Genomic DNA, 23922 nt, shown 5'->3' with positions numbered 1-23922 from the left:
ATTCTTGGTAATCTCCAAGTGTCTGTAAGAATACCAGCAAAGAGATTCTTAATTAAGTGTGTTGCAAGTAGGCAGCATTAGCGTACCAATAAGCCCGTACTTCCAAAGACCAGTTTCGGGCTTATGGAGGACTCAGGGCAATAAAAAGGCATAAACGACCTTGTAAGGACCCCAAGGAAAAAGGTGATTTGGGGTTTCAGAGATTTTCAAAGGCAGCAGACTCTGGGCACGTGCCGAACAGAAGGGAAACTTGAGAGTTTGTAAGACTGAAAGTGTGCTTCCCTTGAGCTGGACTACATTGAGAGGAAGAAAGAGTTTAAGAGGTTAAAAAAATTACATGACTCTTATTTTGGAGTCTCTTGAGTGGGAAGAGAAAATTGTTTTTAAGAACGGAAGTAAGGTTTTGTTTTGCTTTTGAGCTTTCTAGGGAAGTTTATCTGGGGTAAGCTTAAGGTGAGAAGGAAACAGATGCTGTCACCTTTTGCTCTGGGATGGAATGTTTTATGACACATGTCTTGATCCTTTTAAAGCAATACCGGTTAAACGGGCACTGACAGGCTTGTCCCTTGAATATGTGTCCAAGAACAGTCTCCTGAGACTCTCAGTCTGATGCAACTTACTTTCCAAATGTCTCCTCATTGCTCCCAGTTTCAGAACCAGGGGACAGCAAAGCTTTTAGTATTGAGCTACCAATTGCTTTGTCCAGGATTGAGCCTATACTTAAAACTATTAAGCCAGGCAATGGTGATGCAGGCCCTTAATTTCTGAGTTCGAGGCAAGCCTGGTCTAGGGAGTGAGTTACAGGACAGCAAGGGCTGCACACAGAAACTCCGTCTTGAAAGCGAACAATCACTATTAACTGAATGCATGAAATGCTCCAGGTATTGTCCTTAGATATCATTCACAAGCCTGGATCATAACATAAGGAGAACATTGGTTAAAGAGAGAAGGTCAAAGAGACCCTGTGGGGAAGAAGCAAAGCAGGGCACAAATGACCCATAGGACCAGTGATGGTTTTCATGGTGTAAGGTTAGGTGCCATACTTGCTTATCCTTCCTGAGGGGCTACGGAAGTCGCAAGTTTGGGGCTCTGCTTTAGAGGTAACTGGGAAACAGTGAAAGCAGATATGTTGAGTTAATTCTGAAAGATCCACAGAACTCATATGGGGTTGAAAGCACTGCCTAGAGTTACTGCTGCTGCTGCTGGCTATCAGGTGCTCTTTCTCTTTTCCTGTTTATAATATGTGCTGCTTAACTGTTCTAACTCTAATGACTTTCCCTTATTTCTTCCTCTTTTAAGACAGGGTCTCACTATGCAGCCCTGACTGGCCTGGAACTCAGGAAGATCTGCCTGTCCCTGCCTTTAGAACGCTACGATTGAAGATGTGAGCGACCACACCTGGCATTCCTGCTTATTAAGCTGTTTGTGAACTGGGCTTGATGGTTGATGCCTGTAATCACAATACTGGATAGCTGTGACAAGGTGGCTGTCATGTGTTCGGGATCCACCTCAGCTACAGAGTGAATTCCTATCTCAAAAGGAAGCGGGGGCTTTACCCTTACCTGTTGACTGACTCCACACCACAGGTGCTAATTCTTTCCTTAATACTCCACGGCTCAGAGCTCCCCTTCCTTGTGGTACAGGTTAGAGCATAGTCAATGCAGGCCTCTCCCGGGGTTCTAGATGAGACAAATGATGGATTTCATGGAGTTAGGACATAAATTGGACAGTCAGGATGTCCTGAAAGAGAAATAACTAATGTACTAATCATTTCCCTCGTTTTTCTGATATATTTTTCTTTGTAGCACCTGGACTGGATTATAGTGGCGGTTTTTATTCTTCCCATGAAGTTGTGTATCTGGTAAGAAAACCATGACATCTAGAGCAGGCATTTCAGAAGACCTGGAGTGGCTTTTGGCGTCATCAGGAGAACCTGAAGAGGAATGTTGAGGGCACAGACCTTGTCTTAGTTAAGGTATCTATTGCTGGAAAGAGACACCATGACCATAAAGAAAAAACGTTTAGTTGAGTGGCTTGCATTTTCAAAGATTTAGCCCATTATCACCGTGGTGTAACATGGCAGTATGCAGGCAGACATGGTGCTGGAGACTTCTGTGTCTTTGCTTACAGGCAACAGGAAGTAGTCTGTCTCACTGAGCATGGCTTGAGCATATACGAGACCTCAAAGTTTACTTCCACAGTGACAACTTCATCCAGCAAGGCCACATTCAGTCCACACCCCCTAATAGTGCCACTCCCTTAGGGGACCATTTTCTTTCCAACCACCACATTCCTCTCCCTGACCCCCCAAAGGTTTATAGCCACATCGTAATGCTAAAACGCATTCAGTCCAACTTCAGAAGTCCCCATTGTCTATTAGTCTCAACAATGTTTAAAAATCTAAAGTTCAAAGCCTCTTCTGAGATTCATGCCACCTCTTAACTATAATTTCCTGTAAAATCAAAATCAAAAAGCAGATCACATACTTCCAACATATAATGGCACAGGATAACATCGCTATTCCAAACATAGCGAAGGGAGCACAGTGAGGAAATACTGGACTAAAGCAAGACCAAACACCAATTGGGCAAACTTTAAACTCTGCATCTCCATGTCTGATGTCAAAATGCTCTTGAGATCTCCAACTTCCTTCAGCTTTGTTGACTGGAACACACTTGTCTCTCTTGGGCCGGTCCCAGTGTCTGTTAACAGTTCTCCTTGGCAGCTATCCCGTGGCTCTGTTGTCTCTAACATCTTGGAGTCTCCAAGGCAGTTCAGGCTTCACTGTCACAGTTTCATGCAATGGCCTCTCTAGTCCTCCATTCAGAGTTAACCCTGAAACATGCCTGGCCTCAGTGGCTTTCCTTAGTCTTAGAGGCAAATTCCATAACCTGTTTCTTCCATCTTAACTGCAGAAACACATGGCCGAAGCAACCAAGTTCTGCTGGTTGCTGGGGCTGGAACATGCCCCACCCCCGCCCCCGTTCAATTACATCCCATTAGCTTTCTGATTTCCATGGTTTCCTTTACTATCTAAGCCTGGCTGTTCTGGAGTTTACTCTGTAGACCAGGCTAACCTTAAACTCAAAGATCCACCTTCCTCTGCCTCTGGAGTGCTCGGATTAAAGGTGTGTGCACCACACCTGGCTCCAAGGTTTTCTGTAATTCTTTTACACAAATTGGAATTATAGCTGGGTCGATCTTGCCTGAGATCACCACTTCCTTTATTCCCTTTCTTAATCTATATACTTTACCTCCTTGAACAAGGGATTTATCTACAGTCTACTTCCTGGTGCCCCTTTTCTCCTCTCCGTTCTTTTCTTTCAAACCACCTCAGAGCTAAAGAATTTCCCCTCTGAAGAACTTAGGGAACCAGTTCATCAGAAACACGAGCATTTGAATTCTTCAGGCATTTGAATCTTGGTTTAAGTAAAATATATACGGAACAAAAATTAAACTCTGAAATACAAAACATGTGTCATTTAACATCCTGACATAAATTTAGAAAAACAAATCTGGTAATTTATTTTGCAAACCATATAGCTTCTTATGTAGGAACTTATGTAGGTAAGATCCCAAATACGCTTCAACACACCTCTCTCACCAATGGACAGGTCAATCAGATCCCAAATATGAAACCATTTTGTTGGAAATATATCCAGAACAGTCCAGGAAGTTCTCCAAATGGAAAGGAGGCACTAAGTGCCATTGACCTGCTTATAGATTACTTTGGGAACTTGGTGACACTCAAAGATCATGGCTATACTGATTGAAATAAAAGTTAGATTGCAGTGATGTGACAACCTACTAACTTCTCTTCACCTAAAAGATTCTACACTATTTTCAAGTTCCTGTTATCCAGATTTCCAGTGTCAGGATCCTTGAGGCTTGTAGTCTCACTAAGTAGATAAACTTGTTCAGAGAATGCTGTATTTATGACATCACGAACCCCATTCTCTTTTCTAAGAGTGAGGTGAAATCAGATGATTTGGAAGAGGAGGAGCTGCGCTGCACCTCTGCTAAACACAGTTACTCAATCAAAGTGTGAATCTTTCACACTTCCCCCAAGCGTTGCTTTTTATCGACATCCCATCCTCTCTGTTCCTGTGGGGACATCCCTCAGTTGCTTCCTTCTTTATTGTACCCCTTTCACCATGTTGAGTTAGGGAAAATATGCAGATATCCCTGTTATTTCTGACTGGGGAAACAAGCAGAGAGCTCTGAAGACTGACTTCCTCTGCCTTGCGGTAGTAAGAATCAGACAGTGCTGCCATCTCCAGGATTATGCAGTGAGATTTCAGCTGACAAATCAGAAGGTCAGCCCACCAGAAATATGCGTTCTGGCGGAGACAAGCCCAGATGCAAGGCTCTGGGGATACTGCGCTTGAATGGTGGCTGTTCCTACTGTGACTCCATTGTGAAGCCTAGCGCCCTGCTTCTGCAGTGGGACTGACTCATGCCAAGAGCTTCAGCAGTGAATTAGTCAATTAATGGACACACTGGTGTACTGGGTGACTTTTCCACCACACTGTGGGACCCTTGTGAGAAAGTTAGTCCTACAGTCAGAAAACCTTTGTTCCCACAGTCAAATCTCTGCTCCATTCCCTGAAGTAAACTTAGAAGCCAGCTCCTCACAATCACCTTTTATGGCAGGACATTTGGCCAGAAGAAGAATCTTGTAAATGTATCACATCTGGGACCGTCCAGAGAGGCACAGGGACAAAAGTACAGCATGTCTGAGCTTGGTGATTCATAGTCATCATAGTAAGGAGGACTGGGCACCCTGAATTCACCAGCAGCCACTATGGGAAAGTGCCACCTCAGTTAACCCTGCTCTAGCCTTAACGGGCTATTAATACCCTGCACTTACTCTCACCTCGGTGTATTGACACAAGATCTTAGTCTAGAAAACTTCCTGCTTGTGCCTTAACTCTGAGAGATAACAGGGGAAAGCTGTTGACCATTTAACCAGCTCTAGACAAAGGTAATCCTGTTCACATGGCGCTATGGGAACAAACGCTCCCATTTGGCCTGGCGCCTGGAAATTGTCTGGCCCCGGATTTTGTACTCTCTAACTATAGATTTCCCTTTGTCCTAACTGCTTAGGGTGAAAGATGTAATTCTTAGGTCTGAGAGGTCCTGGTTAGTCAGCTAACATTGGAGAAAATGCCAGCGCAGACCAGGCTCCCCGCGTCTCCTTCCACAGTGTACACCAGTTGCCATGACTACCCTGACGCTGTGGCAAGCCAAGAGAGTGCCGGTCGCTGCATTCCTCCCCTCTTTTTCATTTACCAGTCACAGACTTCTAGTTTAATATATCACACTAAGGAATGCAGCACACGAACTCCCCTTTTCCCTTCTTAGATTTTAAATCTCTAACCTTGCTATTGCTAGGGAATGGCTGCGTGTGTGTGTCCCCGCGTGCGTGTGTGCGCGCACGCGTACATATACTATAAACTGAAAACATTGCATAATGGCAGAAGAATAAAGAGACAGATTTGGAAAAGCACAGAGTGAGAGATTCATTCGCCCTCAGATATCCTGAGTCGATCGCTGGCTGTTGCATCCCTTCTGAGCCCTGCGAGGACCTTGGGGCTGGGCCCTCAAGACTCTCATTAAGATGGTACTAAAATAACAGCAGCTTTGAGTAGGTCTTACGTCGCTAGCTTAAATAACGGCAGCTTTGAGTAGGTCCTTACGTCGCTAGCTTATGCTTTAGTCATGAGCCCTTAATATTTCAGTTACTTTTCTACTGCAAAACCTTGTGGCCTTCTGGAGCTTTGATTTTTGTTGTTGTTTAAAAAAATCTTTTCTCCCCCAGTTTTCTAAGGCTTTCCACGTTTCTCCTGTTTGTTGTCCTTAGTCAAATTGAGAATGAATAAGAAAGGGACAGAAACTACACTGAATTTGGAGGAGAAAACAAAGGTTCTGAGTGTTAGAATTTGTGGCATCACCTAGCTAGCCCAGGGTCCTACAGCCCAACATGCATTGTTAGTACTCAGGCAAATACCTAGCCAGCCCCAGGTCCTGTGGCCATGCAAGTGTTGTCAGTATTCAAGCAAATGCTTAGCCCAGGGCCCACTTCCCTTTCCGAGGCAGACCTCCACAACCCACCTCTTTTCACCCCCTATCAAAAAAGTTCCACGTGGGTTTGTTCTACATTTTAGTTTGCTCTCACAACCGCAAAACTAACACTAAGTAGGATTGAAGCTGGGCAATCTCTAGAAAGTGTGATGGATTAAGTTTGGTATCAGTAAATCAACATTTTAAGATACTAAGAAGAACAAACGTTGATTTTGGATTTTCTGCTGAAACAGGATATGCCATCAGTAGGGACTGAAAAGTGAAGGAAGATGACAGACGCCAAGCATGGTGCTACTGATGATGCAGCTTACTTTCCTGTGGTACCCACAGAAGCGCTCGTCTGGGATCCCTGTCAAAGCCGTGGCACTTCCGGCTGCTGCAGAAAGATCTGCAGTGTTTTGGGTGAACACACTTTAAGGCCTGTATGGATTGGCTCTTTACATTTTGAAATAGGCATGCAATTGGGAACCTGTAGATGGAGTTTTCCCGTTGGGACAGCCAGCTCCCCCAAAACCACACAGAGACTTATTAATTATAAATGCTTGGCTGATAGGTTACTAACTAGTTCTTTCAACTTAAACTAACCCATATTCTATCCTCTACCACATGGCAGTACCTTTTCCAGAACGCCATGTTTGTCTCCTGCTTCCTCTGCATCTGGCTGGTGACTCCGCCCTCTTTCTTCCCAGCATTCTCAGTCTGGCGCTCCTGGCTCACCTCTTCTTTCCTACTTATTCCTAGTTATTGGCCATTTGGCTCTTTATTAAACCAGTGAGAAAAAGACATCTTCACGGTGTACAACAGGATTCTAACGCAGCAGGAACCAGAAACCATGTGGGGGCATGTCCAAGGTTCAGCTTCAGAACACACTGAGATATTCTGACAAAAATTGTCTGTGATATTAAAAAGAAAAAACTACATTCAGCCCAGGTATATAGTAGGGATGAGGCTGACCTCTTTTGGTAGTCAATGCCAGGGAATACTCAGATATAGCTGCTTACCAGGGAGAAAAATAAACAAAAAATGGTTGTCCTCATATGTGCAAATTTAGATGGAACTCAATGTTAGGCTGGGAGCCTAGGCCCCAGTCCCTGGCATCTATCTCAACCCCCAGGCCTGGTCTGGACTTCAAATCCCAGCAGGCCAGATCCTGTGGGATCAGGACCACTCCCCAGGGTACTTAAGTGATCCCCCAAAAGAAGAACACGTGGTCCCCCTCTCTTCCTCCCGGGGGTCGCTTTTCTGCGGCTTCCCGTTTCTCCCTCGGGGCCACCCGAGAGCGCAGATCTCCCATTAAACCTGGATATTTCTAATTCGGCTTGTTTTGATTTGGCTTGATTGGGAATTTTTGCGTCGTCAGAGAGCTCGCTTAGGAAATATTCCTAACACTCATAAACTAAGATCCATCCTTATTGAAGAGCTAAGGTACCCAAAAGGGTAAAAGAGACACAAGGACGTTATCTGCGGTATGTAATCTAGTAAAGATGTTTGGTTCATGACAGAATTGTCTTCAGAGTGGCTTTTTCCAAAAACTTGGTTCCAGAGATTTATCATCTTCAATGTAATGTTCTAACACTTCATGAAGACAGCTCGGGACTTTGTTACTTCCAGACAGCTGTCCAGTTCACCCTTCTGCTGAACCACTAGCCAGTGAGGATAATAGAATAAAACGCACATTCTTGCTCATACTTCAATTTTGATTCAACCAGAGCTGCAAATGACTTTTAGGTTTTGGATGGAAACAACTTGAAGAGAGTCTTGTAAAAGAAATAGAAGATGAACAGGATAAAAGAGAAAAGGGAATTTCTATATTGTAAAATCTACAATGTGAAAAGTGCATTTTGATTTTGTTTTTTAAAACTCACCTATTTTTATTTTATGTGCATTGGTGTTTTGTCTGCATGTATGTCTGTGTAAAGGTGTCAGATCCTGGAGTTACAGACAGTTGTAAGCTGCCATGGGGGTGCTGGGAATTGAACATGTATCCTCTGGAAGAACAGTCAATGCCCTTAACCACTGAGCCATCTCTCCAGTCCCAAAAGTGCAATTTTAGCTGGGCAAAAGGTTGGGGTAAAGTAAAACAAGTAACATTAGCAAATGCATGAGGAAAATCTTTACAAACAGAATCTGTCTTGACTTTCAAGGGTTAGAAGACGGGGACTGCAGAGAAGTTTTTGAGGAAGGTGCAGTTAGGAAGCAAGCTGGATGATGACAGGATATGATTAAGTGGAGGCTATAAAGAAAAAGGTTGTTCCCCAAGACAAAAGGTGAGATAATCAAGGAAGCTGTCCACAGAGGGAGCTGAAAAGCAGACTGCTGAATTCTACTGTGAAAGACAGTCTGGACTACCTTCTGAATGCAGCTTATGCCACACCTGAGTGGCTAAGTGTAGTGCAACGCCTGCTCTATGCACTACATACTATGGTATGGTTCACGAGTCGGGCACGGGGCTGGAGATTGAAACACACACACATACAGAGACGGAGAGAGACAGAGACATGAGTAACACCAAGAATTCCCCAGGAATGCCCCAAGAACGCCCACTTTATTGTGTTCCAGGGCAGCTAATATAGGGTCTCCTTGACTAATGGCCGCGCCCTAACTCTCAGCTGCAAGCCCACCAGAAACCACTCCTCTGCCATCAGGAACTCCAGAGGGTCTTGTGCTCAGAGTAGCTGCAAAACAAGTTGTTTGATCAGAGCAGCTGCAAGCATAGGAAAACAAGCTGTTTACTCTGGCAGGCAAGGGATCACAGGAAATTCAGGTTCTGGGAGTCCACAGTCCCCAACAGCAAAGACTGCTTCACACTAAAAGAGATACAACAAAATACAGCTAACAAAGAACCCAGAGTAGAATCTATAGGATATGTGGTAGAGTTCTGAAAGACGGGCCCTCATAATATTAACGATACTTCCAATATGTCTTCAACTTCTGGTTCTAGTAATGAGATTAAGTAAAGATAACTGGAATTATATGATGCAAACGTACTGTTAATTGACATCATTTTTTAATCAAACATTATTTTTCATATCAATGCCCATTTATATATTGGTTTGAAAATAATAAATTTACATTTCTTTAAGTAAATTAAATATTTAAGTTTTTATTTACAAACACAAGAATTTGAATAATGAGGAACTACCATCCTAGATTATCTAAACTGTAATGGCTATGCGAAAAGCATTAGCTCAAATTCTACCATGTAGTTTACTAGTAGAGCATTTAGTATGCACCAAGGCCTCAGTTTCATTCTCTAGAAAAAAAAGATGTATGCTACATAAAACATAAAAGCTGTTGTATGCATCCCAGGCTGGGAATGGGAGACCTGTGTCAAGAAAAAAAAATGAACCAAAAACAATTTAAGCTGTAATACCATACTCAAGAGACCTGATTTGTAAACCACAAAAAGCAACCAGATGAACCAGGCAGTGGTGGCGCATGCCTTTAATCCCAATATTTTGAGGACAGCCTTGTCTACAGAGGGAGTTGCTGGACAGCCTGTACACAGAGAAACCAAAAGAAAGAAAAGGAAAGAAAAGAAAAGAAAAGAAAAGAAAGAAAAGAAAAAGAAAAGAAAAGAAAGGAAGGAAGAAAGAAAGGAAGGAAGATAAGAAGGAAGAGAAAGGAAGGAAGGAAGGAAGGAAGGAAGGAAGGAAGGAAGGAAGGAAGGAAGGAAAAAGTGGTCAGATGTGGTCTCTGTCCAGTGTTCTGCACCTTTAAAGGACAAAACTGAGATTATATCAAAAATTTTGCTAAAGAAAGGAACTAGCAAATGTATAAATATAAAAGGTTATAGGTACAGAAACACATTTTTAATAAAAAAGGAAATGCTTCCAAACAAGGAATTTGTATGACTAATTAGTTTGTCCCTAAAGTAGAGTTGAAAAGTAGAGATCAGAACAAAACTGGGAAGTTAGTATATATCACAAGAATATAGTTTAGCTTAAACAGACATGAGGTTTGTGTCTTTTACTGCTGTTTGAGCAGAGCCTTCCTATGTAGACCTGGCTGACCTGCAGTTCACAAATACCTGTGTGCCTCTGCTTCCTGGATACCAGGATTAAAGGCTTGTGTCTGGTGAATTTAAAAATCTTTCAGAATAAACATTTTATGCTGTCAAGATAACTCCCTGTAGTTCCTACAGAGTTTGCCAGGTTTTTAGGTATTTTTAAAACAGATTTAAAATCTGTTTTGTATCCTACTGCACGTGCTGGCTTTGGGGGGGAATGGGCAGTTTGGATGCTCAATTTACTAATCCTGGATGGAGGTGGGAGGTCCTTGGACTTCCTACAGGTCAGGGAACCCTGATGGCTCTTCAAGCTGATGAGGGAGAGGGACTTGATCGGGGGAGGGGGAGGGAAATGGGAGGCGGTGGCGGGGAGGAGGCAGAAATCCTCAATAAATAAATAAATTTAAAAAAATGAAATAAAAAAATAAAATCTGTTTTGTAAAATTGTTCTGTTATACAGCTGGATTGTAAACTGTTCTTTGAGATCAGGTACCTGAGCTGGGTGTTCAGCAACCAAACTTAGAGATCTAAGGACAAAGGGGATTTGAAGACACCTAATATGCTGGCCCTTACCCTCCAAGTGGCCTTTGCTATATTCTTGCTGTGACTCAAAGGTCAGCTATGTCCCAGGAGAATCTGGACAATGAGACACCTCTAAGTGTCACAGCTACAATAAGACACCTATCCTCTGACTGTTGAGGCCGTGGAGACCGAGGTGGACTCTGCATTCTACAGAGGAGGGAAAGCCATGAGGTCACCAAGACCCTGATCCATTCCACTCGGTGACATACAGAAAACTGAGCAAAGGGCACCCCCAAGCTCCTAAAAGAACTCAAGGAGTCTTATGGGCCATCATCATTTCTAGCCACCTATATAGTCTTAACACCCAATAGGAAAGTACAACCAAAGATAATTAAAATACTGCAAAGTAGGGGCTGGAGAGATGGCTCAGCAGTTGAGATCACTGGCTGCTCTCCAGGTACCCAGGTTCAATCCCTAGTATTCACATGGCAGTTCACAACCATCTTAACTCCAGCCTCGGGGATCTGGTGCTGTCTTCGGGCCTCCTCGGGCCCTGCAAGCACACGGTGCACAGGGAAACACACACTCCTCTTTAGTTGGTTGTTTTCTTTACTCTTTGATTTTTTTTTTTGGGGGGGGGGGGTTCCGGCCACCAAGCTCCCATAAGGATCACACATAGAGACTTATTCTTTCTTATAAACATCTGGCCTTATGTTGGCTTGTTTCTAGCCAGCTTTCCTTAACTTAAATGACCCCATCCATCTTTCGTCTCTGGGTTTTTTCCTTTTCTTCTGTACACCTTACTTTCACTCTTACTCAGTGGCTGGCTGTGTGGCTGGGTGGCTGGTCCCTAGCATCCTCCTCTCCTTGTTCTCTGCTTCTTCCTCTCCTTCTTGTTTCTCCTTCTATTTATCCCCTCTGCCTGCCAGCCCCGCCCATCCTTTCTCCTGCCTCGCTATTGGCCATTCAGCTCTTTATTAGACCATCAGGTGTTTTAGAAAGGCAAAGTAACACAGCTTCACAGAGTTAAACAAATGCAACATAAAAATATGTAGCATGTCTTTGTATCATTAACACAAATATTCCATAGCATAAACAGATGTAACACATCTTAAGGTAATATTCTACAACATCCCCACCCCCCAGCTTCAGTTTACCATGTCCACATGACCCACACCCACACAGCTATCTGGAGACACGGAAGTCTCTTCGCTGCTCCTCATAACTCATCTAAGAATGCCACTGAGACTGTGACCTCACTACAAGTCCTCTGGTTTTTACTCGGGGTGTCAAAGCCCACTAAAAGGATCACTCTGATATTTTGGGTGATATTTTGATCAAACCAAGCTTGTTTGATCAACAAGCCGAACAGGCAGCTTGGCCTCCAAGCTGCGTTAGTTCTCAATATGCTCCTTTGTCCTGATCTATGTCATCCAGCCACATATTTGGGAATTCAAACACTCCAAATTCGCACTGAGTCTCTCGTTGTCTTGAGAATTCTTCAGACTTCATGACCCATTTCGAAAGCTGGTTCCACCTGTGATCAGTCCAGTTCTGGAATATTCTCTACATATCTGCATCAGTCCATACTCCCAAGGCTTGGGGAACACTCTAGAAGAGGGAATGAGAAAAGGGAATGAAAGACTGTAAACCCCTGCCCACCACACAGTAACTACGCTGAGGGAAGATGGACAAACACCTCCACGCAAGAGACTCAAATGTCTACTTGCAGTAAACACCTTAACCAATGGATAGAAGAGGATAGAGGCAAAGGGTTCCAAAGGTAGCCACTGTCTTAATATTCATTTTAGGCTCCCTCAACCCATAGTTTTTTACTGTTTTTACTTTTGTTTTGAGACAGGGTTTCTCTGTGTAGCCTTGGCTGTCCCTGTTCTGTAGAACAGGCTGGCCTCAAAAATCACAAAAATACTCCTGCCTCTGCTTCCCAAATTCTGGAATTAAAGGCATGTGCCACCACTACCCAGCTCAGTTACTAAAGCTTTATAATGGCCTGGCGGTCATTTTGAGTAACACTCACCAAGTGTGTAAAGCTCTTAAAATTATCTCCATAAACCTGATGTAGCTGGAGGCTGCGCTTTCACTTCCCAACTGCCCTACCCTGAGTATACAACACAATACACTACACAGAAACTTGTATATTTACAAGCATTTTGGCCAATGGCTCAGGCTTCTTACTGGATATATACATATATTCCCATTTTTATCAGTTTACCACGAGGTTCGTAGCTTGTTACCTCCCATCTTGCTCCTCTGGCAGCTAGTCGCATCTCCCTGATTCTGCCTTCTTTTCCTAGTGACTGTTTGGATTTCCCACCTGGCTCTATTTTGTCTAGCTATTGGCCAAATCAGATTCTTTATTAACCAATGGTAATAAAACATATTCACATCATGGAAGGGTATCCCCCATCAGCCTGACACTCTTGCTCTTTTGGGAAGATTAAAGGGGATAATCCCGTGGTTCTACACCTTTCTGATGTTGCAACCCTTTAATACCGTTCCTCATGACTACCAACCATAAAATTGTTTTGTTGCTACTTCATAACTGTAATTTTGCAACTGCTATAAATTATAATGTAATTATTTAACATGTATAATATCTGATATGTGACCCCCGGTGGGGTATAGTTGGAAGTTTCTGTCCCACCTGGTTCTGCAGCTGTTCAGTCCCAAAGAAACACACAGAGGCTTATATTAAACTGTTTGGCCTATTAGCTCAGACTTACTATTAACTAGCTCTTACAACTTAATCTATAATTCTTATCTATGTTTAGCCATGTGGCTAGGTACCTTTTCTCAGTAAGGCACTCTCATCTTGCTTCCTCTGCGGTTGGCTGGTGACTGTGTCTCTGCCTTTCTTCTTCCCAGAATTCTATTATGGTTGCCCTGCCTATAATCCCTTTCTGGCTACTGATCAACCAGAGTTTTGTTAGACCAATACAAGTGACAAATCTTTACAGTGTACAAGAGTGTTATCCCATAACATCACAGGCTGAGAACTGCTGAGTTAACCTAAGTGATTGCTTATTCATTGCACTGACTCAAGACTCCACATTTTTGGCCTACTACTTCCCTACTGACTTACAAGATCTTACTTTACCTGTGAGTGCTCAGTCCTAAATGGGACATCTGTTGTCACACCCCACCAAGGTTCAGGGAACATCGTGAAACAGGATGGGAAGAAAGAGCTGAAGGATGGGAAGGAAGGCTGTAAGATGCTGTCTTCTAGATGTAACTCACTCGTGTACCCACTGCAGCTGTGGCTAGCTGCATACGGATTAATGATAGTCCGATGTGGATGTCTTTCTGTATATGTGATGCTTCTATTGTTTAATGACTAAAGCTCTTTTGGCCAATGGCTTAGCAAAGTAAAGCCAGGTGGGAAATCATAACACACACACACACACACAGAGAGAGAGAGAGAGAGAGAGAGAGAGAGAGAGAGAGAGAGAGAGAGAGAAGGCAGAGTCAAAAAGATGCCATGTAGCTGCTGAAGGAAGATATGCTGGAACCTTAGGAATCGTACCGGTAGGCCACAGCCTTGTGGTGATACACAGATTGATAGAAATGGGTTAATTCAAGATGTAAGAGCTAGCTAGAAATATGCCTGAGCCATTGGCCAAACAGTATTGTAATTAATATGGTTTCTGTGTGATTTTGTGTCTGGGTGGCAAGGAAATGATTGAGCAGACTCTGGTTTATCAAAAGATAAACACCCCTATGATTTCTATCCCAAGCCCACCTTCTAAAACATAATGCTTACCTCTGAATAATTGTGCCCTTCTTATCTCTGCACCAATGACCAATGGTTGTATCAAGACCATTATTAGATTCCTTCCTGGGAACCAGTTTTGCAAAACAAAAATATCCTGTCTTTAAAAAGCCTGAGAGCTACTAAGAGTTGTATGATTAAATCATTACTTTTACATACCAACCTAAAACATTAAAAAAACAAAAAACAAACAAAACTTCATAGGAATGTAACATCCTAAACAGAACTGTAAACATCTATGCTCACACAGAACAGTCCGACCCAGGAAAACAACACCTTGCTTCAACCAAGCAAAAGCTACCTTAGTTAGAACCTGCACAAGGAAAGAGCAGTTTGTCTGAAACGTATCAACGCAAAAGTCCTCAATGAAGACTCATACATACTCGTGTTTCCTGGGAGATGTTTATTATAAACCTTTCAAACATTTTCAACAGGGAAAGACACAATTCCTAATTTCTTTAGGATCTGTTTTCTGTTTCTGAGGAATCACGGAAACTTCCACCCAGAAACATGTCTCTAGAGCACTGTGCACTTTTGACAGGGGAAGAAAGTCTCAGTCTCTGGAAAGGTACACTGTAACCACATACCCATTTAACCAGTAAAATGCTGGGCTCACCTGCGGACTCTACCTTAGGACTTCCTATGCCTCTGGTTCCCTTTTTTTCTGAGGTCACCTTATATGCCAATGAGCCCTCCTGCCAAACTACTCAGAGGGGTATCGCAATGGTAGAACTAGACTGCCCAGGACTTCCCAGTCAGTGCTTTCAAAAAGATGCAACTTAAAATCAGTCTTGTTGACCTTCAGCTGGTCTCCCAGCTGAAAAAATAGCCCTTCTTCTTTGACTCAAGGGCCTCAGGAGCCCAAACTCTCCTGCTAAATGTACAAATAAAGAGAGAATTGAAGTCCCTGTATTCCCAAGACTGCTGGAAGACTAGAATCAGCACAACACCCAAACCATACTGTAGTCAAACAATAAAGCAGGGGCACCCAAAAACAGAATGAAAAGTGGCTCTGAGCAGGTTACTTCAAAGAACTTGAGTTCTTCCTTCTAGAGACTGAACCTCTTAGTTTTAAGCTACTTTTTCACCTCTGAATCTCCCTTAAAATAAGTTTCACTTTTTCTTTATATCAGTTACCAGCAAAATACACCAAATGGGCAAAGAATACCAGCTCTGGATAACAACTTCTGACAACTTTTGCCAAAACTGGGGCAGAAAGAAACCGCACTCTTTCTAGCCAGTGTGAGTTCTCTGGTGACTTGTAAGGCGGGAGCTCCGAGAGAAGCTTTCCCCGCACTCGGAACATTTGTACGGTCTTTCTCCAGTGTGGGTTCTCAGGTGGCGAATCCGGTTGGAACTGTGAGAGAAACTGTCCCCACACTCGTGGCAGGTGTAGGGTTTCTCCCCTGTGTGGATTCTCTGGTGCCTGATCAAGTTGGATCTATGAGAGAAATTTTCCCCGCAAAGGGGACACTTATACGGCTTTTCTCCTGTGTGTGTTCTCTGATGTCGGGTAAGGTGCATGCCCTGCCGGAAACTTTTCCCACAAGTTGAACATTCGAAGAGTTTCTTCTCCACTCTGTGGGCTCCGGGGTTTGTATGAAAGGGGGTGCTGTCATTCATTCCTTGCCTGCACTCAGGGAAAGGGTCGAGTCTCTCTTTCTCGTGGGTTCTCTCGTGAATGACGAGATGTGAACTGCGAGAGAAACTTTTCCCACACTCCCGGCACCGATAGGGCCTCTCTCCGGTGTGGATCCTCTGGTGCCGAAGCAGGTTGGAGCTGTGGGCGAAGATCTCCCCGCACTCGGGGCACTTGTAGGGCTTCTCCCCAGTATGTGTCCTCTGGTGTCTGTGGAGGTTGGAGTTGCAGGAGAAGCTTTTCCCACAAACGTTGCACTGGTAGGGCTTCTCACCTGTGTGGGTGCGCTGATGGCGGGTGAGGTGGGTATTCTGACTGAAGCATTTCCCACATTCAAGGCACTTATGGGCTTCCTCTCCCACGTGTGTTCTGTGCAGCGACAGAAAATGTGGGTGCCCACCAAAGACTTCACCACATTCTACATCCATGCACAGTTTTTCTGCCGCGTGTATTCTCCGGTGCCTGATGAGGTTGGAGTTATTAGAGAAATTCTTGCCACACAGAGGACATAAATGGAGCTTCTTGGGTGGTTCCTTTGGCTGCGCCAGTCCTCTACAACTTGTGGTTCCCACTAAGGGCTCCTCTATTTTGTCCCCTGGGGGACATTCCCAATGTCCTTCTTCTCTGTCATCAGGTCTTCCCTGCTCAGGACTCCAGGGCACCTCCCTTCTGGCCTGGCCAGGCAGCAATACTGGAGGATGGGGACTTTCAGGAGAGGCAGATGCACTGCTTCTTTCTGAGTTCTCAAATTTTTCTACCCCTAGGAAGAAAGAAAAAAAACCTCTAGATTATTTTACAATGGAAAAGAGGAATTTCTACAGCCTCTCATAGGCGAGGCCCTGAGAACAGAGCTTAGCTCAGTTTCCCCGTCCCTGTCTGGAAAGCATGCCGGAGAAACATGTGGCGCAGAGACTCCAAGACACAGGGCTCAGATGAGTCTCAGAACCCTCTGCAGGCCCCCACCCTGCTTTCCAGCTAGCTCTAACCCCTCCGGTATGGATCAAAGCTGAGACTAGACAGTGTAACGAGTAAGTCCGAGAGTTAGGACCTCCTCAAATGTAAAGTCTCCACTCCTCATGTGCCTTGCTAAGTGTGCAGGAGACAAAGTAATTGTCCCCAGTGTGCTGCACTGGCCGTGTACTGGGATCCCCAAGTGTCATACACTGTGGGAGCCCTCTTGAGCCGTCTGTCTTCACGTCTCACCTGGGACTGGGTCTCTGGGGCTCCCGCCTCCCTTGTAGCTCGACACACTAGGGTCCCACGGCTTCCCTCCTTGCTCCGCCTGGGTGCTTAAGACTTCCTGACCAGGAATGCAAGACTCTGTGCACAATGAAAGAAACATCACCACACTCTTCACCACGCAGAGAAAACAGTCCTGTTTCCTGCCAGCAGCAGAGAAACCAACTCTAACTCTGACTCCTATTAGTCAGGAAACACAACAAACCATCCCAGTAGTTATGCTCCAGGAAAAGAAATTAGAAGACTATGGGGCTCTAAATATTTTCAAAGAACTTGAATTTGTTTAATGAGAACATACAATTTGTAATTCAAGTAACTATAAAATGAACACGGGATGACCTCTTGAGATTCAACTCACTTTAGTGAAAGTGTGGCTTTCTAGATAGTGCTAAACTAAATAAACTGTAAAACTCTAGAAGAAAACGTGAAGTCAGTTTTCTTAGAAGTTCTTAGAAGACCATGAGATTAAAAACTGTAAATCTTACCGAGCTGTGCTAAAAAGAAAAGCAAACCGCTCACTCGGGCTCCAGCAGGAGCCCATTTCCAACAAACCAGTCTCTGCCGTCAGTTGGCCCAGCAGCGGAAAGGGACGCAAAGCCCAGAGGGGCTCTTGGTGCAGGAACGCGAAAGCGCAGCAACTCTAACAGCTGTAAATGTGGTGCATGGAAAACCTGCGGTGTGAGGTCTTCCCGGTGTGTGCTTCAGCACAACCAACCATACTGCACACACAACAAGGCTTGCTTAGACTGCCTCCAACTTCTTTTTCTCCTGAGACAGGGTCTCTGTGTAGCCCCAGCTGTCCTAAAACTCGCTCTGTAGACTATGCAGGCCTCAAATTCACAGAGATCGGACTACTTCTGCCTCTGGAGTGCTGGGATTAAAGTCATGCACCACCACCGCCCAGCACCTCCAACTTTTTACTATGAGAAATTTCATCTACACAGAAAAGCTGAGGAACTATGTAATACTCACATATAGCCCACCCATATTCAGCTAACAGTTTGTCTTATTTTATTGGCATCATTTTTAACCTGTGCACAATTGTTCAACACACACTTTAATTAATGTATTATCTAGCCTACATAGTGTATACACTGTGTATACATTGTTCCAAATTTACAAGCCCCGCCCCTTCCTGGACTTTTACAGGCTAGGAAAGCTAATAATCTGGCGTATTAATGCCAGGGCCCTGGACTTTCTCTCTTTGTAAGACGTCTAGAAATACCAATGGAGCACAGAGGGCGTGGATGCCAGATAGAGTGGAGAACACTGAACATATGATGTGGCCTGTGGTCACTGGATACGCCTGTGCTGCCCCTGGAAGCTCTCTACAGCTCAGACTCTGCCTTCAGCGCCAGCAACAGACACACGGTCTAAGGATGCCAGTCAGTCTCTCAACTGTGCCACGTGGAGGAGAAACTTCAGAGCCAAAGGGGGGGGGGGATCTCTTGACAAAAACTCAGAGCTCATGGCCAGGAGGAATGTGTGTCCAAGGACCAGGCCACCCTGGTCATACACGTCAGCATCCCAGCCAGAGAGAGAAGATCTTACCTAGCGTGCCCACGTTCTCATAACTATCTCGCACCACGTCCCTTGAGAGAGCTCTCTTACTAGGATCCTGATGGCCCCACTCCTGAGAGATATACACCGCCATGTCCTCGAAGTTCTCGGGCAACTGAAATTACACAACATCTCCTTTAGCATCACACACAGCAAGAACAATTCAAGCAGAGTTAAGGTTAAAGGCGGGAAATCAAGAGTGCCAAGGACACAAGTCATGGGGGAGGAAGGGTCCCAGGCCTCTAAGTGATGGGTTGAAAAGACATAGAAGCTAAGGGAGGTATCTGATCAGAAAGAAAAGATCCTCCTAGTAGCCGAGGGGCACCTCCCACCCCAAAAAGAGAGGAGAAAAGGAGGGTTCTGGGAGAGGCAATGAGACTTCCACATCACCTGGGAACCAGTCATATCCTTATCTTCCATATTCCCTTCAGAAGGAAAGAGGGAGAGCCAGGGAGCAGATAATGCTGAAGATGACAGAAATCACAATTGAGAAGAGTAACACTAAATCTTGGAAACCCACAGATTATTACAATACAATATGCATTCCCCAGCACCCAGCCTCCACTTTTAGGTTGACATTAAACAAAAGATAGCAAAGGTGTAATAACGTGATCTAAAGTAACAGGGCGGCCTTACATCCCCGCCAACAGTTCTCTAACCACACACATCCCCACATCAATCATCTAACTGGAAACTGCCAGTTCTCTACACAAAGGGGCTTTACTAACAGAGTCCCCTTTTCCTCCCACCCACCCCTCACAGAACCCACACCACCACTCTTGGGTTTTTTAAACCACATCTGAGAACCTTAACTTCAGAAACTCTTTCTCCTTGGCACCTCTACTACATTCTACTAAGGTCAGAGGCAACCCCAGCCCCTCCTCCCTCCCACCTGCCCAGATAACTGCCCCTTACCCCTCTCCTTTACAGCCTGGGGGTCCCTTTGGGGGCTGGGGTCTAGCAGCTCCTGCAGCCTGGGGCCAGGGCTTCGCTCAGTCTCCACGGGCTCCAGCTTGAAGCTCGGTGACTCTCCTGCTGTTTCCAGTGGCAAAGGCTCCTCCAAAAGCACTTCTGCTCCCCGCCCTTGGTTTGTGACCTAGGAACCAACCCACATCACTCATCATCACAACGGGGCTGACAGAAACGGACATTAGTACAGGACAGGATTCTTAGGACAAGCCTTCAGAAGAGAACCACGGACCATCCCTTTGGTCTTCGCCAAGAGGATGCTTAATGCTAAAGGCTTTAGATTGTGTGTGACAGAGAAAACAGGGGAGGGGCAGGAGAGAAAAAAAATGAGGGTCCACTGCCAGTGCACACCTCAATATACTCTTCTGAAACCCCTCACTTCTGCTCGCTCGCTCTCTCCCCCTTTTCCTGGGTGCTTCCATTCATTACTAGGTAAGGCGAACTTATCAGGCAGTGACCACAAAGCCTCAGTGTTTGGCTGCTTTTCAAAGTTCGATTAACAGAGATCCAATTCTGCATTGGAGACTTTTGCCTAAGATACACTGGGTATTAACCACTAAGTATAAGCCTGGGATAGTGGCATGTCTGTGGTAATCCCTGAACTAGGGAGGTTGAAGCAGGAGGATTGCCTTGAGTTTAAGCTTGGGTTTTACACAGCTAGGATCTGCCTTTTGAAAGAGCAAAGCAAAGCGTGATGGCACACGCCTGTAACCCTAGAACTCAGAATTTTGGGAAACAAGCTGAAGGATCGCCACTGGTCCAGAGCCAAGATGAGCTACACAGTGAGTCACAGTCGGCTTGGGCTACATAAGACCCTGTCACAAAAAAATAAATAAATAAAATCTCAAAGCAGTGGCAGCAGCGTCAAACAAACTTGACATACTGTTCTCCTGACCCTCAAAACTGTCCCCAGACAATACTTTAGCATCTTCATTTTATCAACAGAAAAAGAAGACCAAACAGATTAAGTAGTCTGCTCAAAGTCGCAAAGTACTAACGACAGGACTAACTATGCGACGCCCACACTCTGAAATAAAGCCCTCGTCACTGCCCACTATCGTCATATGGGGAAAATCTGGAAGGAAAATGTTCCAGATAAACCACGAAAATCCCTCTTCCTCATGTAACGTCCACTCAGGAAATCAAGTATATTCGACTACAAAACTAGACTAGCACAATGTTCCCTTCTTCCCGGTCAAGCTACGGATAAAACAGCTCTTTCTGTCACCTGTTGCCTCAGTTTCCCAAGTTCTCTCTGCATACGCTCCACAAGGGTTACTGCTTCTTCGCCGCTCTCTGGGCGCAGCTCCTGCACCCTGCTCTGAATCTCTTGAGGAAGGATAGTCAGGAACTGCTCCAGCACCAATAGCTCCAGTATCTGCTCCTTGGTGCGCATCTCCGGTCGCAGCCACCCATGGCAAAGCTCCTGAAGCTGGCTCAGGGCCTCTCGGGGACCAGAGGCCTCTTGAAAGCGGAACCGCCGAAAACGCAGGTGGGAGGCCTCTGGGCTGGGCTCTGGGTCCGGCAGGGGTACCTCCTGGCTCCAGGTGCAGTCCTCCTCCAGCTTCACGATCAGGAGCCCTTCCGGCTCCTGGGAGCCCGGGCCAGCAGCCATGGTCATGTCCCCAGAGCCCTAAGTCCCGAAAGCAGCTACGTCGTCCGCCCAGGTTCCGCACAACGGCAGAGCAAGACTGCAACAGCCGAGGGGGCCCGGGCTCCAAACCCCGCCCGAAGAACCCAGGTCGAAATCTTGGCCCTAGCCCTGCAGCGTCTCCACCTGACCGGCTTCTCGGGCCCGCACAGAACTTAGCCCTCGGTGCCCGTGGCGGAAGTTCCAGCGCGCGAGTTAGGCGTCATAAGCCAACGGCCGCCATAAGCCAACGGCCGCCGGGCGAAACGGACTTCCGATTTACGTTTGGCTTCCTCGGTCTCCCATTGGGTCGTGTCTCGCCACGTACTCACTGCCGACCAAGGAGAAGGGAAAATTTGCATTAAAGAGCGGGAGGAGAAAGTGTCCACCTGCGGGCGGGAGGCGGGACTACAGAGTGGGCGTGGCTGCCAGATGGAAAGCCGTAGGAGTGGGAATCCCTGGGTGGGTCAGATTTTCTTAGGAAGTTCGCCAAAGTTCCTAAACCACGCTTGAACCAGAATCCAGCTGTGTTAGAGTGTCCTGTTGGGGCCCATAAATGCCGGTCGCAACACCCCAGAGAACTAAAGCCTGCAGCACGCCGCTTACTGGGCTAGAGCTGCGCAGCGACTGCCGGGAAATGTAGTCCATAGAACGCCCTTGTTTGTTTCTGCGCCTGCGGTGTGGATCAAGCATCCCACCCCCAAGCCAGTTGAGTTCCAGCTATCAAGTAAATCATATCTAGGTGCCTGTGCGTTAGCCTCCCTTTGCGCGGTGGTCTCTAGTCCTCCAACTTTAGGCAGCTGGTCCACCCAGAAGAAAGCGCTAGGTATGACTTGTTCTTTCGCCATTCTCCCAGCGCAGATCCCAGGCCGAGCTCTGCGAGAACAAGATCGCCGACTGTAACTGAGGGAAGATGCGAAGGAAACACCAGGGCGGACCCCCTTCTCTTTTGAAGAGAGAACTGCCCAGGCCTAAGAATGGCACGTGTCTGTGACAGCTCACGAAGTCCGCAGATCCTAGGAGTGTGTCGCGAAAACCTGTACTCGCTTACTGAAATTGTATGAAATAGGTTTTATTATAAGTCCGGTGAGTGTGGCATCGAGAATCAGTTAATAAGTCTCTTGCCCAAGATCACACAGCTAGCCTATCGCGAAAGCTTAGACTGTGGAACTAAAAATTTGTTTTGGATAACTAACTCTGCGTAGAATCCTGAGCCCTCGTTTCACCACAGGTACAAAGGCCCACAAGGCTGTCAAGGCAAATGCTTATCCAGACGCTATGTAGCACATGGGCAGGTATAGGTTCATTCAGAAAAAAACCTTGTTAAGGCTTGTGAGATTGAGCTAGAGAGATGGTTCAGCAGTTAAGACTTAAACTCCCCTTCAGGGGACCTGGGTTCTGTTCCCAGCAATCAAGTGGTGACTCACAGCTTTCTGTAGTTTTAGTTCCAGGGGATCTGACGCCCTCTTGTGGCCTCCCAGGGCACTGGTGCACGCCAGGCATCTCTATGCAGTTGCAGCCCAAACTGAAAGGTTAATGACCTAAAAGCTTTGGACAGGAAAGCAGACTTGGCTGATAACACCCGTGGACTGTTGTTAAGATCAATTGCCAACCTGTTTTGGTATTTACTGTAAGCCCCTCCGCGAGCGACCAGGCCCCTCCCCCAAGGACCGCCAACTGCCAGGTTCCACCCATAGAACATTCTAACTGCCCCAACTACTAAACCCTGCCCCTACTCTAAAGAGTAAAAAGCCCAACTCTGGACTTGAAATTCTACCAATATAAACACTGGAAAGCTTCACCCTGAAAAGTTCCATCATCCCCTCCCCCCAAAAACTCTATATAACCCTGCCTTCTGCTCAGTTCTGCGATTTCTTACCCAAGCAGAGGCAGCCACTAGAGCGAAACTAAGACTTAGTACTGTATGGCAGAACTGAAATTCCGAAAGAGAGCCCAGGAGAGGTTACTGTGAAAATTCAGCCCAGTTGCCATAAGAGTCCAAGAAAGTGTTAGAAAGGTCCGAGAACGTGAAAGTTTAAGTAAGCTGAGGATAACAAGTTCTGAGGGTCTAAGGAAGCATTTCTGAGGATGCGGAAGCTTAAGTGAGTCCTGAGGGTCCCAGAAAGTGTTGTGTAAATGAAAGTTCTGAAGGGGAAACTATTTCATTTTTCTTTCCCCTCTATGCTGTTGTTAAGCCTATATTTAACAGCTGAACCAGACACTTGCATGGTTCATCAGCAGATTGCCAAAAGGAGATACTCGTCCCTGTAACACCTAAATCGATTTCTAAAACACCTGTCCCTTGTTTCTTTCTCTATGATCAAACTAGAGATCATTGTCGATGTCCAGAGGTAAGCTGCCCTTAGAAATCCTATAGAAGATAAGATCCAACAACTTCAGACAGACCTTCAAAAACATAAGACAGACCTTCAAAACATAAGACAGACCTTCAAAACATAAGACAGACCTTCAAAACATAA

At 45.5% G+C, this 23922-nt stretch overlaps 1 protein-coding gene and 1 long non-coding RNA gene across 2 annotated transcripts; one reads left to right on the top strand and one right to left on the bottom strand.

Moving 5' to 3' along the window:
* The first annotated feature begins 1319 nt into the window (after window positions 1-1319).
* LOC113456324 lies at window positions 1320-6912 on the top strand. The gene is made up of 3 exons (XR_003377143.1): window positions 1320-1586; window positions 1806-1975; window positions 6318-6912. It is a non-coding gene; the product is annotated as an uncharacterized LOC113456324 (long non-coding RNA).
* A 7878-nt stretch (window positions 6913-14790) lies between these two features.
* Znf263 (zinc finger protein 263) lies at window positions 14791-21703 on the bottom strand. The gene is made up of 6 exons (XM_005349230.3): window positions 21041-21703; window positions 19759-19939; window positions 19234-19307; window positions 18835-18958; window positions 17248-17364; window positions 14791-16804 (listed from the first exon to the last, which is right to left on the bottom strand). The coding sequence occupies exons 1-6, from the start codon at window positions 21431-21433 to the stop codon at window positions 15639-15641; spliced, it is 2055 nt and encodes a 684-aa protein (XP_005349287.1). The 5' UTR covers window positions 21434-21703; the 3' UTR covers window positions 14791-15638.
* Window positions 21704-23922: the final 2219 nt, after the last annotated feature.

Source organism: Microtus ochrogaster, chromosome 7 (genome assembly GCF_000317375.1).
Source record: "Microtus ochrogaster isolate Prairie Vole_2 chromosome 7, MicOch1.0, whole genome shotgun sequence".
Lineage (NCBI taxonomy): Eukaryota > Metazoa > Chordata > Mammalia > Rodentia > Cricetidae > Microtus > Microtus ochrogaster.
This window is presented reverse-complemented; position numbering and strand designations above follow the sequence as displayed.